Source organism: Poecilia reticulata, chromosome 6, assembly GCF_904066995.2.
Source record: "Poecilia reticulata chromosome 6, P_reticulata-male-v2, whole genome shotgun sequence".
NCBI classification, from domain to species: domain Eukaryota; kingdom Metazoa; phylum Chordata; class Actinopteri; order Cyprinodontiformes; family Poeciliidae; genus Poecilia; species Poecilia reticulata.
In genome coordinates, this window is record NC_088835.1 from 24831376 (window position 1) to 24849088 (window position 17713).

At 38.5% G+C, this 17713-nt stretch overlaps 3 protein-coding genes across 6 annotated transcripts; all 3 read right to left on the reverse strand.

Annotated features, from left to right (window-relative positions):
• Positions 1–12: 12 nt before the first annotated feature.
• Positions 13–6245, reverse strand: cd151 (CD151 molecule). Of its 3 annotated transcripts, none has more exons than XM_081608234.1 (9): positions 6119–6245; positions 5182–5266; positions 3781–3860; positions 3140–3214; positions 2110–2130; positions 1692–1796; positions 1384–1539; positions 763–849; positions 13–674 (listed from the first exon to the last, which is right to left on the reverse strand). In XM_081608234.1, the coding sequence occupies exons 2-9, from the start codon at positions 5234–5236 to the stop codon at positions 615–617; spliced, it is 639 nt and encodes a 212-aa protein (XP_081464360.1). In that variant the 5' UTR covers positions 5237–5266; positions 6119–6245; the 3' UTR covers positions 13–614. The 3 variants fall into 3 exon arrangements, with proteins under 3 accessions (XP_081464360.1, XP_008410372.1, XP_081464359.1); XM_008412150.3 differs by having other exon boundaries at positions 3781–3972; XM_081608233.1 differs by lacking the exon at positions 2110–2130 and having other exon boundaries at positions 3781–3972.
• A 205-nt stretch (positions 6246–6450) lies between these two features.
• LOC145552004 (EF-hand calcium-binding domain-containing protein 4B) lies at positions 6451–10494 on the reverse strand. Its single transcript, XM_081608235.1, has 7 exons — positions 10372–10494; positions 10157–10283; positions 8316–8397; positions 8101–8215; positions 7791–7898; positions 7571–7647; positions 6451–6699 (listed from the first exon to the last, which is right to left on the reverse strand). The coding sequence occupies exons 2-7, from the start codon at positions 10170–10172 to the stop codon at positions 6597–6599; spliced, it is 501 nt and encodes a 166-aa protein (XP_081464361.1). The 5' UTR covers positions 10173–10283; positions 10372–10494; the 3' UTR covers positions 6451–6596.
• On the reverse strand, positions 10328–17441 carry cracr2b (calcium release activated channel regulator 2B). Of its 2 annotated transcripts, XM_008412147.3 has the most exons (12): positions 17317–17441; positions 15617–15903; positions 15419–15530; positions 14177–14324; positions 13591–13737; positions 13410–13500; positions 12568–12663; positions 12303–12490; positions 12065–12136; positions 11270–11324; positions 10597–10676; positions 10328–10492 (listed from the first exon to the last, which is right to left on the reverse strand). In XM_008412147.3, the coding sequence occupies exons 2-12, from the start codon at positions 15899–15901 to the stop codon at positions 10342–10344; spliced, it is 1425 nt and encodes a 474-aa protein (XP_008410369.2). In that variant the 5' UTR covers positions 15902–15903; positions 17317–17441; the 3' UTR covers positions 10328–10341. The 2 variants fall into 2 exon arrangements, with proteins under 2 accessions (XP_008410369.2, XP_081464355.1); XM_081608229.1 differs by lacking the exons at positions 10328–10492; positions 10597–10676 and having other exon boundaries at positions 10748–11324.
• Between the last annotated feature and the right edge of the window lie 272 nt (positions 17442–17713).

A 17713-nucleotide genomic window follows, 5' to 3' on the forward strand; every position in this document is an offset into this window, starting at 1 on the left:
AAGCCTTAAAAATGACGTTGGGGATCATTCAATTTTTATTCACATTGCAACTAAACAAGTTTAAAGAATGCATTAGAGTTACGACAATAATTTAACTGTGGCGTTCTCTCTTAATATAATGACACTGTACATTTATTAGATAGTAGTGTTATGAGATACTAAAGCATAGTGATGAGGTAGTATGACATCATCGGTCAGCTAAGGCATAATTATGAGATACAACTTATATGAGCTGGCAAAGTCACAATTATAAAATACTTTTGTCTTTGCACAGTGGAGGAGATGGACTTCCATCGCCCTTACTAAATTGCTTGTGCTACACTAGCAATTTATCTTGATTATCAGCAGCGTTTATCTTTTGTGTTTTATTTTGCATATAAGTATATTTACACCTCATACTTTATCATAAAATAAGATAACTAGAATTTCCTCTTGTGAAATAGAGATTGGTGCTGTCCAGCAGCATTAGTACATCTGTGGTGTTTGTTGTCATTTAAAACAGTTTTCATCATTTCAGCTTCCAACTCTACAGCAACATTGTGGGAAAAGTTGGGTTTTGCATCAGTCAAATAAAAGTTACACAGTCAAGAATGTGATATTAAAAGGGTCCAACGTCAATACAGATCTTCCTTCAGGTTTCGACAAAGGCAGCAGGTGAACATCATCCCTATAAGCTGGAAGGAAACAGAAGTATGAAACTTGTTAGTTCCTCTTTCACATTTCGCAGGTTGCGAATAGTCATTTGTATTTTCCTCATTTTACCTGTAGAAATGCAATCCCAACACCCACTCCTCCGAGAATGTACAGCTGGCTTCTTATGTAATCCTCCAGTTTCTCAACGCATCCTCCCTGGGTGGGAATATAACAGAATGAAATAAAAATCTAAAACATTCGGAAACAATTAGTTAAGGAAGGAATCTAGCTCCCTGAAACTTTTTCTATTGCTACAACCTCAAACTTCAATGCAGTTCAAAGTGAATTCATGTGATGGAGACGTCTGTAACTAGAAAGGAAATGATACAGAATTTTCAAAATTCTTATTGTCTAATAATATGACAACCTTTGCTTGCATTTGTATTATTCACATTTTTTTACTCTGATAACCCTGAATGGACTTGCAGAAGTCACTTAGTTACTTAACTGTGTGTAATTTAATCCCGGTATGAATACAATTGTTCTTGGAAGGCCTCAGATGTAAGTTAGAGATCAAACGGCATCATGAAGATCTCGGTAAAACACACTCTAAATCACAGCTAGGTTAGAACGCAATACACCAAACGTTAAATATCACATAACATCCCAATAAAACACTTTAAAGTTTGTAATAATAAAGAAACTTGGGGTAATGGCGAAGCGCTATGACTGTTTTGCGAGGCGCTGCACCTCCTCCCTGTAGATGTTGGATGGATGATCTCTGCGACCGCAGAGGTTACTGGGAGTTTTACAGCAGCTGTCAGGAACGAGCTGTTGAGTTCCTTCTCTCCGGATCCACTCGCTGTCGCTCCAGTCGGAGAAGTTGTGACTTCCACAACATTTAAACTGAGTGGGAGGAACAAAGAAAGATTTTTTTTTTTTTGTTTACTAAAACTGCATTCGATCTTTTAAGGATGAGGATAGTTATTTCTGCTCCTCTCATATTTATTTTATTTGAGCTAGTTTTTGCAGCCTTCGTAGGAACAAATGTTCCTCACCTCTTGTTGTAGCTTGTCAACAGACAGTGTGACGCTCTCCTGGCCTGGTTGCAGGTATTTCTGCTGCATGTTTAACTTTAGGTTCTGTCTGAGCTCATCATCCAGCTGTGAGAGATGAGAAATACTTGAGCGTAGGAAGAAAAAAAAAAAAAAATCAAACGCTCCTCTTTTTCCCCCTCCCTGCCTTTGTGTCATTCAATTTGACACCTAGACACTCAGCTGTTGCTTTAAAGTTAATTGAAGTTTTTTGTTAATATTTTATTTCACTGTGAAAAAAGAAACACTTCAAATGTATCATTAAACCCAAAAACAATGACACCCAAAACCATTAGGAGTGTATTTCAACTTTTTACTAGAATTGTATATGAACTCTTGCGAGAAACGGATGCAAAACAGAAAACACATCTCAAGAGATTACCTGGTAGCAGAAAGGGAAACACTGCAGTGACGAAGTGGGGAAAAGAAACAGAGGTGTGAGAAGAATAGAAAGTGAAGAAAAACCACAAGAAGAACATGCAGAGAAAAGCATGCAGAGAGGATAGCTACAGAGTTAGGTTTTAACAATGAAGAGCTAATTTTGCATGATGATATAATTCTAAATACATGCAAAACAAAATATACATTTGTTAACATTTTCAAAACAACCAATTTGCTTATTCCGGTATATGGACATTGACGTAAAAAAGCTTAGCTTTTTTTTGCCCAGCATGAAATACTTTCAATTTTTACCTCAGACACAGTAACCCCCTGGGTCCCCAAAATAACTTTTTTAAAATCATAAATTGCAATTAAACACAATTTCACTATCTCACTTCACTAAACAACTATCGACCCATTTTTAACTCAGCATCCTAACTAAGGTGATTGACAAGCTGGTTAAAGACCAATTAGCACGTTTCGGAACCTGTCTGACAAAATGAAGTAGGATAACATATAAAATATTTAAAATAACTTAGGAACAGATGTTTTCTAAGGCGCTGGGACTCCAGGGAGAATAACTATCCAAAAATGGAGAAAACATGGAACAGTACTGAACCTTCCCAGAGTCACTCATGTTATCTTTGTCTGTTTCTGTTTTTGATCTGATAGATTTAGGACTGAGAAAAAAGACAGCAGGGCCGAGCTCAAATCGTGGCACCGGTAGCTATAGTGGCCATGGGTGCCGCAACCTCATTCTGGCACCCATAGACATAATATAATATAATCCTTATATTATGTCTACACCTAGACATAATATAATATAATCCTTATATTATATCTATGCTGGCACCTGCCAAGGGCTGCCACGGCACTTCCGGTGACAGCTGCTTAGGTGCCACGATTTGCGCCTGCTGTCTCTCAAAAAAGAATGAATCTTTATAAGGGCAAATAGTTTTTCACAGCACTGTCAGTTGAAAATTAGATTATATTGAATTAAAACCAGTTACTATGTGCGAAGCTAAATTTACCTGCTGTTGGTAAACATAAGCCAGGACTCCAGCTGTGATTTCCAGCAGAAAGACACACAGCAGCAACACCAAATACTACAGAACGGACATGAAAACAGGTTACATGAAAAACAATTCAAACTCAGACATCTTTACTTTTATATTAGTTCGATAGATTTAGGGGCTAAATAGAATTTAATGAATCAACTAGGTGAAGGGAAGGCGTCGCTTTAAAAAGCCAGAGGTCCAAGGGGAAATAAAAATAGACATAACGTGACAGAGTTTGTTCAGGTTTGCCTTTGAATTGTAACCCGCTCACTGCGACTATCTCTCTCTCTCTCTCTCATTCTGTGGCCCGAGCAGCCGCTCGTGATGCTCCTCATTCCTCTGGCATGAGCTGAGCTCTAAATCTAAACTCTTAAAGACACACTCTGCGTGACTTTATCTGTCATATCTGACAGACATGCCTCACATATCAGGCTACCCTGAATGGATGCAGACCAGACAGAAGGTCACCAAGGATTATTTTCCAACACACACTTCTCAGAGTCATGTTCTGTTGTAATAAAGAGCTCGTGCACGACTATCTGACTTCATATGCTTAACAAAAAGCTAACCGATTTAAGGTGTTGTATTTTGTCAGTGTTTCTGTGGGATCTCACCACAATCAATAGGCTCCTCTTCTCATTCAGAGTGGCGCAGCATCCGATTATTCCAGTCAAAGTCACAATGACTCCAGCGACTATCAGGATGAAAGCAGAGGCTGAGTAGAAGCTGGAGTTCAACAAACTGACGTAGTCGCTCTTATCCACCAGAGTCCACACTCCCACCGCCAACACGGCCCCTCCAGCCAGCTGAGACACAACATGCCACATGTCAAGAATCATGCATCTCTTAACTTTAAGAAGATGCTACTTCACTTATGCAAACCGCACAACATCTCATTTATTCACTGTAAACCCCTAAAGATTTTAGCTGAATTTGTTTTTTTACAAGATGCATTTAAATTAATGTGTTTAATTAAATTCAATTAGAATATGTGTTCAATGAGACTCATTTGTCAGATTAAAAGTACATTTTGAAAATAACCCTTAAGCAGGAATTACACATACTTATCTTTAAACTCACATTTCACCAATATAATGTTCATTATTGGCCGGAATACGGGTTAATATTCTTAACTATATGTTGTGTTTTTATTAGCTGTGAGTGAAAAATCATCACAGTTAAAAATTAAGGCTTAACAAACATTCATTTATGTGTAATTAATCTAGATAATCTGATTTACTTTCGGAATTGAGTTTCTGAAAAATATTAACTTTTCGGTAACGTTGTAAGGTATTGAATCTGACACCATAGATTTGTGGTGATGTGGAAACAGCAATTGATGCCCTTAACTGGAAAGAAAATGAAAATGAAGAGAAATCCCCCTCAAAACAACAGCAGTGTGTCCATGTCGTCTTCAGCACATCCTGCATCTGTAAGGCAGCCCACATTATGGATGAACTCTTCATCCCCTCACAGACACTTTCCTTGTCTGTTCTGGTTTTGGAGCAATTGAGTCTCCACTACCAAGATGGCAGACAGTTTCTTCCCCTGGCCACCAGCCTTCTAAACAATAACTGATTCTCACACATGTCCCAGAACTTACAGACTGATCAAACAATAACTGATCCAGAATATGTATTTATTTATTTATAATCAAGCTCCATAATTCAGATCAGTACTTGATCACTTTCACAATTTCGCTGTTTAGCTCCCTGACCAATGATTGTCAGCTGTGATTTGTTGTTGTTTTAATGTTATTCAGCATCATTGCGTCCATATTTTTTCATCTTAAACTAAACTAATGCTAAGCTAAGGTGATGTTTAGACGTATGTTTTAGGCTATGTTTATCCTGGCACCCTGGTCCTGAAGATCGTCATTTTGCTTTGTTGTCCACTGTGTACATTGCTGAAATGACAATGAATCTGACGCAAGAACATTAGTACGTTCATCAAACCTAAATAAATCCAGCTAGAGGGGGCTTCTTATTCATAAACCTACTTATTCATAAACTTACCCAGAAACAAACGTTGAAGAGAAAAAGTAGATACTTCAGGCAAATTGTCCCACATGTGTTTTTCTTCTTGCGATGAGTTTCCATCCTATAAAATAAGATATGTTAAATGTCTGCAAGCATGATAAGCAACATAATATTTTCCAGATACTAGAGAACCAGACAGCTCAGAGACTCTGAATTCAGGTCACACCTCAAATTCTGCTCTTTTACTGGAGATAAAATTATCAGGGAAACTTTCATTGCTTCAGGGTAAGTAAAGCCTAATCACCACAAACTCTGTGTCTGATTAAAACTAGTTAGCTGTGACCTAAATGCATTCAGTAATTTCCTCTTTCAGTGGGCTTAACTTCCACCTTCAATGTGAAGAAGTGATGTGCTGAGATCAGTTAAATCTCAGCTGCAGGTCTAATGAACTTATCTGACGACATGCAGACAGTTTCTGTCCTTTGACTAAACCGTAGACTGACAAAAAAGCTGGCACCAAATTTATTCAAGGGGGGCATGGAAAGAGCTCAGAGATGAAATCAAATATGTTGTGGGGAAAACATACTTAACGACTTGTGTCACATGTCAGCCAGCGCACAGTCGTATGCTCCCCATCTCAGTAACGCAAGCTGACCCCTTTACTCTACACTTGGTATGTTCAACATTTGACTTTACGCTAAAAAAGTTTATGTTTTTGAAACTGAACTATCATAAGTGTTGAAAAATATAAAACTTTAGGTTTTGCATATAAATTTATCCTAAAGTAGATCAAAACAGAAGAAAGGGCAAAGTAGATATCAGAAAATGTATATATTTCAGTTAGTAGTGAACTTATCTCACCTTAGCTTAAATATTAGACAACCTCGATGCTTGTAGTGAGTTATTTTTAACCTACTCTGTATTGGAAAAAGTTGCTCTTTTTTCTTTTTTATTGAAAGGACAACAGCCCTACCTGAATTCAGACGATGTGTCCCAGAGGGATGATGACTCTCAGGGTAACTGAGCAGATCCCACTCACCCTGCTGTGACTGCGACTCCGTTGCTGAAGCAGAACTGCAACAGTGTAAGTTTTCAATTGACGCTCGCAGCCTCCTACATGAGCGTCTGTCCTCCTCTTTTGGCCTCACACACACCTCACCGCCTCCACGGTCCACACAGAGGGCTTGTCTGCCCCCATCTGGCTACATATCCACACAGGCTTTACAATAAAACACACAAAAAAAGGACACACAAAAAAAATCAGAAAAATATATATTTTATAACAAAGATTTGATAATACAAAGTATGACAATATAATAGAAGTTGGTCAACAAAGAGAAAAGAGCCACAATTTCTTGTGTAATGAAGTGACTTTGGGCAGTCCATGTTGGTGTGAGACTGAACTGCAATTTTTATTTTATTTTATTTTGTAACAAAGCTTTCCAGAAGCATCAAATCTTCTTTTTATTGAGAGCGCAGCAACTTCTCTGAGCTGTGTCCTCTGTCAGTAAAAAAGCGTCTTCACACTGCCGATCATCCTTGGTCACCAGCATCCTAAAATAAGAAAATTATTTATTTTTAAACAATTGACACGGAAATAAAATAAACCACATGATTTATGCAGACAGTTTTTGTTTTGCACCTCTAATAGTCAGCTTGTGCGAGAGGAACTACAGCCTATTCAACAGTAACATTCACACCAACAATGTACAATGTAATGGAATGGCTTTACACAAGATTCAGGAACTTGTCCTGGTTTTGTTCAAATATGAATTTATTCATACATATTTAAAGATAAAGCCTGAAGCTGTGGTGCATTTTCTTTTTTATATTTTTGCACAACATCAATATTAGATAATGAGATTTTAGTCTTCTCAATTCTGCCTATTTTGAGCTGCTTCCAGAATGAGCTGTTTTAGGGCCTCTTGTTGCTTTCAATCCAAATAAACCAGTTGACCAATCGTGCTGTAGCTTAGCTTGGGTTGCTAGGTGACAGGTTGCTAGGTGACGGACTGGGCTTCTCTGGGCCTGATAGGTGAGGGACAGTGCCTGCTGATTAGTGGCATTATCTTCCAAAGAATTTTGAAACAGCTCATATAAGGTATTGCTAAAAAACAGCTGGGTGGTTCTGCTAAGAGTTTGGGCTGTTTTAAGAAGCAGTAGAAATCCAAAACTAAGAAAAACAAAATGTGGAAAATCGTTAATCGTCCCCTTTAACAATCTCTCTCTAAAATATATACACCACTAGAACTTTTTCACATTTTATTGCAATATAACCACAATAAAGTGACAAATTTCAGTATGTTACCGATATTTTTGTTTTTAGATCATTGAAAAATAGTGGATAACTTTGAAGTTAATGTTATTAAAAACAATAAGTTGAAGTTTCCTGTAAGTGGAAGAGAAACGTTTTGCAGTTTCATACTCAGCCAGGTGAACCATCAGCTCGTCCATGTTATACCCAGTCTTGGCACTACACTCATGAAACAAAGCCTGGTAATCCTGTGCAAGCCAACAACAACAACAACAACAAAAAAAGACAAATCTTGTATTAATTTGATATTTTAATATAGTTTATTTAATCTAGGCCGCAACTTTACGTGAATCAGTGCAGAAAGCTCTTTGAATATTCAAATGCAGCTCACCTCTGCCAGCCTCTCCCCCTCCGGTCTCGTGATTTCTCTGTTGTTATTGTCTGCTAAGTCCAGCTTGTTTCCAAGCAGCATCAGCACAGTCCCATCACACATCTTATCCTGGAGGGAAAACACACCACACTGACTTGATTCGGTTTGCTCAAGCGTGAGAGAAACAAGAGGTTTCCCCACACGAGTTTTTGAGGTAAACAAAATGATCATCATTATGCCACTGAGATCCTAAATGATCATTTTCCTCAATAACCTTTGCGTGTATTCAAATGACAGATTTGCATTTGTCAGAACAGGTCCGCCCTCTCACCCTGACGGAATCCATCCATCCTCTCACCGCACTGAAGGAGGCGCTGTGAGTTACGTCATACATGGCAAGGATGCCGTCTGCCTTTCGGTAATATTGTTCAGTGATGCTGCGATACCTGGAAACATGCAAACATTTAAATTATAGCCAGACAGGTCCCTCGAGCCACTGATAACTGATTGGTCAAAGATTCTGCAAATTAAAAGCACACATCTGACCTCTCCTGGCCCGCAGTGTCCCACAGCTGCAATGTGATAGTGATGGAGTTCAGAATTAAAGTCTTCATCTGGAAATCTACACCTAGAAACAACAAAACGTCATCACAACATGCTGCAGTAGGGACAGGAGAGCTGAGTTCATTAAAAGACGGGAGAAGCCAAATGCAACACTATCCTGAAAGATGTAATGTTAGAAGATGCAAAAGACTGCGGTGGATTTCTGCCTCCAGCTGGACTACAGCTCTGAACAAACAGGCAACCTTATAGTTCATTGGAATGGTTTAGATCAAAGTACAACGTTGTGTTGGGATGTCCCAGTCAAAGTCCAGACCTAAATCCTCATGAAGTCTGTAGCTATAATTAAAAATAGATGTTCTCAGATGTTCTCTGTCCAATCTGACTGGGTGTTACCAGAGGAACATAAAGCAGAGATTTGAGTCTATGAAGCAGAGCTGGCAGAGAGCTGCCCCAAAGTTTCCAGCTGTAATTATATTGAAAGATGATTCTAAAAAGTACTGACTCGGGAGGGCTGAATTCAAAAAGTAAGATTTTTATTTAGAAAAATATGAAAACTTTTCCTTCCACACAATTATGCACAACTTTGTGCCAATCTGTCTTCACTCACACAAGCTGTAAGTTTCCACACAAATGAAGTTAAACATGTTAATTTTCCTCCACATTCTCACTCGTTAAATTCCAATAACGTACTTTAAAGTTTTGGACTGTAGTGTGACAACATGTTAAACAATTCAGAGTGAAGCACTTTTATCCTAATCCCTCCTCTGTCTCTGATGTCAGGCAGCAGGCATGTGACGAAGAGTAAATACTAGGTGTGTATTTTTGTCAGGTAGACATGACAGAGTACCGTTCCATGTGACTGTTTACACAGCAGTGTGTTTGTCCTTTCGAGGACACACTGCTCAAAAGTGTATTAAAGTATGAGGCATTAGTCAAGCAGTGTCGCTTAAAAACAAGTTTTTAATATTATTCAAGTAAGATCAACACTTTTGTATTTAGTCACCAAACTCTAGATTTATGCAGAATAATAAGGTGCCAAGGGAATTAAGTTTGTATCTGGTTATATGGTTGAACATAAACACAGTTGTACCCAAAGCTCTCAAGTCTCAACTGGACCATGCAGGAAAAAAATATTATATAATCTCCGCTGTCCAAGATGAAGCATGAAACTTAAGGTTGACTCAGATTGAGTTGGCAGGGGGTTATTAAGTTCAGCTGTCATTTGGTAAATGTATCCATCTTTTACATTTGTTTTTATGTCCATTTTAAACCTTTGTACTGAAGTAATACTCAGTACAATCTCTGGTATTCTTATAATAGTTGTACTGCTGCAGAATGTCCTAAAACCAACTGTATAGATTGGATGTTAAGGGAAAATATACATTGTTACTTTGACATTTATATTGTCATATCTCAAGAATAGATGTTTTTGCAAGCAAGAAGGGAGTAAGGACTTTTGGACAATGGCATGATAGCTACAGTCTGGAAATATACGCTTGTTTCCACAGTCTTATGAAATACATCTGGAAAAGACCAGAATTCGGTTCCAGATTGCATCATGGCACAGCTAGTCTCAGAGTTTAACAAATTTTAAATGTAATTTTCATTGATAGAACATGAAAGGACCATGATAACCAGTAGTAATAACCAGATAGTGTAATTCTCCAGAGATTTGAAAATTATCAGTATTAAAAAAATGCTCCAGGAAAATGTATTTTATAGTAATTTAGTGTGGCACTAACAATCTTAGTAAAATCTATACTGCCCTGTGATACCCATCCCTCTCACATATGAATGTTAGTGTGCAATAGAGGATTGCTTACCCACAGTAGAACTCATTTTACTGCAGTAGTTTCCAGTGCAGTAGTGCCGGATGAAGGAGGTCTTACCCACCCCCGAGTTACCCAGAAACACCACCTTAAACACTCGTTGTAGACCGACAAGTCTGCTCTAAAAGCAAAGTAAAAGGTACCAAACTTGACACTTTTCTTGGTCTAGTCTCATATTTTTAAGAGGGAATATTTAAGATTCTCCCCACCTGAGTTTGAATCTGTTCAACATTTTCATCTAGGACTTTACATGATGGTAGACAGGTCTTGGATGAATCTGTGATCTCTTTTGTATGGGTCAATTCCAACTCTTCAGAAGAGCTCAGCCGTCTTCAGAATCAACACAAAAGAAAAATAACTGAATCTCATCTGTCTCGTTACTGTAAAAAAAAGAAAAAAAAAGAAGAGAAATGTAGACTGTCAATCATACAAACCTTCCTACTGTCTTGTCTTGTTGTAAGTAGTTGCCTAATATTGACCCTCTCTTCTGCAGAGACTTGGTGACGTTTGGATTCTAGAAGATTACGTGGACAACATGAGTATTTTCTCTGGATGCTTTTCACATTTAAAAAGACAGAAATGGAGTCAAAAATACTTTATACTTTATTCTGCAGCAAAATAATTTAACACAATGTTTTTTTTTTCAATAATACACTTTTTCTTTCATAAATTATAATTTAAGAAAAAATACAAGATGTAGCTTGTGCTCAAGACATCTCTGTGAGTGAAAATTAAACATGTATGGAATTCACTTGAAGACAAATTTACTGACATGGTGTAACAAACATTAAGCCAGTTTAGTTTACTTGTTGGGTTCAGTAAGGGTAACAAAAACACTTTCTTTTCCCGTTGACCTGGGACAGTAAATTGCAACTAAGCACAATCCTTCGCTTCACTGACCACTTCCACGGAAATCTTAGATTATTAAGTAATTAGCAGGAGCTGCCTGTTTGACTAATCATTGTCCAGGGGAAGGAGGAAAGCACAGTGCTTTTTCCAAGACTTGGCTCAGGTTGGAAAAACCTGCCGGGTCCAAGGAGGACAAGGGTCTTCACTGAAGAGATAAGGGAATGGCTGCGAAGACAGGACAGTGTGTCGGTGACTAACCAGCTTAAGTGATTGCTGGGCATCTTTCTCATCTCGCAGCCTCCTGTTCATATCCCTAAAGAAAAAAAAAACAGAAATTTTTAAACACACGGCTAATGTGGAGAGAAAACATCAAAATGATTACTGAGGGAAATAGATTCCCTACAGTGAAGTCATAATCCATTCTATCAGTTTAAAGCCTCCTCCAACAAACCACCAAGCAAAAGAACAGTTCTTTGGGGATTCATGTTTCTATTAGCCTCAAAACCTGATTTTGTTCTTTGCTGTCTTGGATTGGCTGTAAAATTATTAATGTTTTCATAAGTGCTCATTTAAATCCAGCCTGACACCAAAAACAGTTAATGCGGTTAATTGTTATTTAGCTGGTAGAATCTCACATTGCTGTCATTTAATATAACTAACTTTAGAGAACAGAAACATTAATAATGTTTATATCAAACAGAGAATATCATTTGACTTTTACATAGTCACAAGTCAAAATGAAACATGATAAAGAGAGACAACATCAACACTTTTTATCAACACACGGATATATGACAATCTTTATCCAACCAGATAAAAAACAATGACAACAACAAAAACACACATTGAGATCTACAATCTCTTTTCCAAACAGGACCTTGCAAGACAGCAAGTATCAACATTTCCATTCAACCAGATTTGTTTAGTTTTAAATGCATCACAGCATAAAATAATAATAACAGCTAATGGAAACCATGTCTGTTAAAACTCTCTTCTTCATGACATAGCTTATGTCTTTGGATTGTGTTGGGATAACAGATTGGTTAAGCTTACCTTAATATCTCAAGTTGCCTCATCAGACTTTCCTTTTCCTTTTTGATGTTTCTTGATACCCTCATTACATTCCTACAGAGATACACAAGAAAACAGTGCTAATGAATAACCAACCCTGACAGATATTAACTGATAAAGTTATCTCTTCGTTGACTGATCATCATGAAAACTTTAGTCACATGACTGAGCCAATGAACCTAAATCACTTCCATCAGACTTGACGTGTTTTGGTGCTGACCTCTGTCGGGCCACCTGTTCCTGAGCGGCGTTGGCCTGCAGCAGGCTGAGCTGTCGCAGTGCAGACTGCAGCCTCTCTCTGCTGCTCTCCACCTGCTCCTGCAACTGGCTGTTGAGGCTCCGCAGCTGCCGGTTCTGCTCCCTGATGTTGGTTTGCTCACAATTCAGTGTTCGGATTCTGGTCTCGAGCTGAAAGCGAAGGCAGAGCCCCGTGAACACAGCCAGCTTACAGAGAGATGCGTTTACCACCGCTGGGATGCCTCCACCTCTTTCTGCTTGCTCATTGTGTTCTCCAACTCCTGCTCCCGTATCTTCAGCTCCTCCTCCAGCTGTTGGCCTCTCTGCTTCTTCTTTAAGCTGTCCTTCATTTTAAAAATGGAGCAAAAATATAAATTAAAATAATTGTGCTTTTTTTTTTTTTTGCTGAATGGTACATTGGTTGAATTACTCAATTTATTTCTACGTCTAGAAGTAGATGCATAGAAAGATTTCAAATAAATCTAGCTTTAAGCATAAGGTACACAAAACTGGAGAAAAACTTAAGTATATTTATGAAGCAAGTATTAAAAAAGTGAATTTTCAAATATTCCCATTTCCCTAGGATATAAATATGAAGAGAAAAAGCTCAGGTTTTCATTGTAAAGGATGGTACTGAAGGCAAAAAGGCTTTTGATTTTGAAGCATAGAATCAGTTTTGGAACAAACTTCAGTTGAAGGAATTTGTCTCATTTTATTCTTTCAGGAACATTTAAAAAATCTTGCATAAATGCAGGCGGTGTGTCATTGACTTGAAGGTGATTTAGGACCTAGGTTTTTAATTTTCAACAATTATATTGTTATTGAGTAAAAGTGTGTCGATCTGTAACTTACTGCTTGTAACTATGCTGTTACTTGCCAGAACATTCTTGTAAGAAAAAAAAAAAGATGTTTTTTTCATCTTGGCTAAATAAAGGTTGATGGAGGAGATCTCCTAAATTCACTATGTGAGAAGTGCAGCAAATAAGCTCCAGTGGAGGTGCAGGGGGATTACTAAATCTCCATAACAACCAGACTTTTGAACACATCTTTGCCAAGAATGCCAGAACTTGAGAGCATTGTATAGCTGTACCTGAGCGGCCCATTTCTCTTTTTCCTCCCTGATCTGGTTTTCCATTTCTTCATATATGGATCGGACCATCTTGTCATGTTCGCTCTCCCTTCTGGAGCAGAACAGGTTTAAAAGATCAGCTCTTTTCAAATGGTTTTCAAATAAACCGCAGAGCATTTAAGCAGCAGGGGGAAGGAGCGACCTGATAAGAGCTTGTTCCAGAGTGTCTCTCTCTCTGATGGCGTCCTGCAGGTTGGACACGGCGTGGACCAACAGAGACTCCAGGGCACTGAGCAGCTCTGGGCTGTCTCTCTGGAGCTCACACCACAGGGTGAAAAGCTCCTGCATGCTGTTAAAAGCACAGAACCATATGCTTAAATTCAGTATATGAAACCTAATAAATGCATATCTCTGTGGTTCACCTGAAACCTAATGTTAGCAAACACACAAGATTTTTTTAAACAGATTGTAAAAGAGTTGTGTAATCTACAGACGGGAGGCAAAAAAAAGCCCAACAGAAATAAACTATTTTAGTACCTTTGTTGATTTTTACAAAAAATATATTGAAAATCTCTCTATGTGTTCCTGACAGTTTGAAAATTTAGGACCACAGATAAAAAGCACAGATCATGATTCACATCATTTTCATACTCATTAGCATTCTATGACATGTGGTGCTTAAAGCATAGAGGCCCTGCCATCCAGCTAAACACCACACCCTCCCTTCTCAGAGACAATGTGCTACCTTTTTTTCCCCCCACTAACTTTCTGTAAGTAATTCATCGTACTCTTTGAACATCTTGTCAGCACCCAGCTCCATTAGTATGTTGACAAATCTGGCTGCGGTGGGGTCCTGGGACCAGTCCACATCGTCCCTCTGTGCCTCTGATCCATCTGGGCTCAGCTCAGCCGTTTCATCCACACCCATCAGTTCACCTGAGCCAAGGAGCCAATAATATGTTCAGCCTTGACTTCAAGGTAAATCATAGGAGAGCAACACAAAGCATTCCATGAATTTCAAGTGGAAGGAAAATGATGAATGTTTAACAAAGAAAAATCTTAAAAATGTGAAATAAATTTGTAGCAGTTCACTGATGCTGTTAAAATCCAGGGCAGAGTTCACCTGTGTGTCAACAACATCAAAAAAAAGGTCCAGATTTTCTGTCAAGTCCTAAGAGGTTTGTTAGTGAACAAAAAGGATCATGAAGACCAGGAAATAAAGCACACAGGTCAGGGAAAGAATTGTGAAGAAGTTGAATCAACATTAGAACAATCAAAAGAGTAGGGCAGCATTATAAACCCACCAGCAAATGAACTTAAACCTAAAGTGGCAGGCTAGCCAAAGAGAACATTAGAGAACCAATCAGAAGGCTCTTTCTAATTCTGGAAGAGCCTGCAGATATCCACAAACCTGGTCTTTTTGGAAAAGTGGAAAGAAGAAATATGTTACTTAGTTCTAGCATCTTCTTCCAAACATATGAAACAAGGCGGTCTGGTTTGATGAGACCAAAATTTAACTTTCTGGCCCTTTTTGCAAAATGAAATATTTAGCAGAAAACTAACACTGCATATCACCCAGAGTGAAACATCTCCAGCAGTTGTGAAACATGGAGGATGCAGCATCATGCTGTGGGGATGCTGGGAAGTATGACTAGTTGATATTGTAAAACACCCGAAAATAGCAGGTAGTCCAAATCTAAATTTAATTTAAGAGTCTGTAGCATTACCTAAAAAGGTATGTCTGACTGAGCTGAACAAATACTGGGTCAGTACAAATACTGACCCAGAAGGGCTGAATACAAATGCAGACACTTTCCAGATGTTTATTTGTAAAAGAAAATAGAAATAAACTTACATATTTTCCTTCCACTTCATAATTATCTACTACTTTGTGTTAGTCTTTGACATCAAGTACCAAATGTGATTTATTATGACAAAAATGTGAAGAAAAAAAAATACAAGGGGTATGGATATTTTTCAAGGCAATGTGTCTCACAAACAGCTTTGCTTTGTTTCACAGCCTCACTCACCAAGTCCTGTTTTGAACTCAACAGGAGTGAGAAATCCATTGTTCTCTCGGTCCAAACTTTCAAATACAGTCTCCAGTTGTTCTGGGGAGAGCGGCAACTCGCCTTCTAACCTCTGACCACAGAACCAAAAACATAAAAATCAACTCTTTAAAAATGAATGCCATTAAAGTTGCTGCTCTACCAAACCAGCCATCGTACCTGCATGTCTCGTTTTGTAATGAACCCTTTCCCCTCTTTGTCACACAGGACAAAGAGCTCTTTGGCTTTGCCCATGGTCTCTGCCTGTGGGCTCAGCGGCATCGGCTCTCTGGCATGTGGTGAGGCCAGCGGGCTACGTCTTTGACTCAGCCTGGGGCTGCCAAGCCTGGGGCTGCCAAGCCTGGGGCTGCCAGACGGTAGGCTCCTCAGTCTGGGCCTTAGTGGGACCGCCTCACCCCTGCCTTGGCCCACCAGCACTTCACCATCATTCAGCCACATAGACATTCCTATAGGGTGACAAAAAAAAGAGCAAGAAATGATTCAGTCATTATGTTCTGTCTATCTCTAGTCTACAAAACAGGACTTTAACTCTCCTGATAAACTGGAACCAATGTCTTGCTTGCATGATTGTAGAAAATGCCGTTTTAAATTAGCAAGAAAGTGTCCACGAGACTACTCCCTTGTTAAACACGGTGCAGAGTAAACTGTGACTGAGCACATGACACGGAGGCTGTCAGTCTGAGCTACATCACATTTCATAACCGTTTCAGATATCTTGTATCACGCCACTATAGCTGGAGGAATTATTCCTTCATATTTATTGTCAAATTATCAATACGAGGTGTGTCAAGATCATATAGAGATCTGCAGAGCACAGCAAGTTGTTCTCCCTAAAAGGAGAGCAGGATGTGTATGTGATTTAAAAACAGGATGGTGTCACATGAGAATAATTATGTGTTCTTGGAGGGGAGAGCAACTAGAACGAGGGAAAGAGATGCAAATTTAACATTTGCAGTTGTTTGCATTGTCAGAGCTACCACAATTACAAGCAGATTGAACTCCAAAGAGCTACGGGGAAACAGCATTAGTGGCTACATCAACATTTGGAATTTTCTATTGAATACAAGGAGCTATCATTTTTTAACTTTTACAGTAAGAGTGAATTCACATAAGTCAAATTTTTCATTATAATCCAACAAAAGCAATTTTGGTCTTGCATATGTTGGGGTGATGAACATGCTGAACTAAAATCAGGCTTAGTATAACATGCCTTGACCTTTCTACTGTATCTTTCTGCTTCGCTATCTGTTAAGACATAAAACAAAACGCTGATATAGTTGTAAATTATCTAGCTGGTGGTCTGGGAAGTTTTCAAAACTAAAGGATATAGTACACCAGATAAGAGTCTTGTGCAAACATTGTGTTTTAGAGATTTAGTGTGTCAGTCGAACTCTAAACAAGCCAGAAGCCACACCAAAGTTAATAAACTGCACTAGACTCTATTCTTTTTACATTAATTTTAAAGAGGTGGCAGAAGTTGATCCGCTTAAGTGGTTCAACTTCAAACATATGTTCCCAAAAATACCAGAGCACTTGAGATAAAACAACAGGTTTAGCAAACAAAACGGTTAGAAAGTGCATATCTGCGTTTGAAATTGGACATATAATTTTTGTTAAACGCATTTAGGACACGTGTAATCCCCTAAAGTGAAGGCGAAACTTTAAACTTAGGGCAGCATTTCAAGCAGAAGAAACAAAACCCACCAAAATAGACCATTAAAAATTAATTAAAGCAGGAGCCCCCCACAGAGACAACAATTTACAGTGAACTAGTGAAGTAAAAAGAGGGTCAGAGTTAATTTAAGAGACACATGTTGCATGATAAGCTAACTGAAGTGGGAAACAGTTTGCTTACTTACCTGCCGCAGCCGCGTTACAACACAGTCCACTACCTTTGATCGCTTAAGTCACTCACTCAAGTTCCTGTCTTAGACACTAGAGGGCGACTGCACATTTCATATATTTACCGTAATGTTAACTGTAGCCAGGAAAACGGAATTTTGCTACATTACATTGAGCATGGCATTGGCTCACTGTTTGTAAAAGAATATATTTTAAAAAAAAATGTTCATATGGCACTGGATAGTCTTCGCACTTAATACATTTCAGAGCTGCTGGTCAGAAATGAAGCACGTTGACTTTTCAAGACATCAGAGACCACACTCTGAAATGAATTTCATAAAAGTGAGGAATGTACAGAAAAAAATGGTTCCTTGAAAAATATCTCTGTAAGCAATACTACTACTACTACTACTA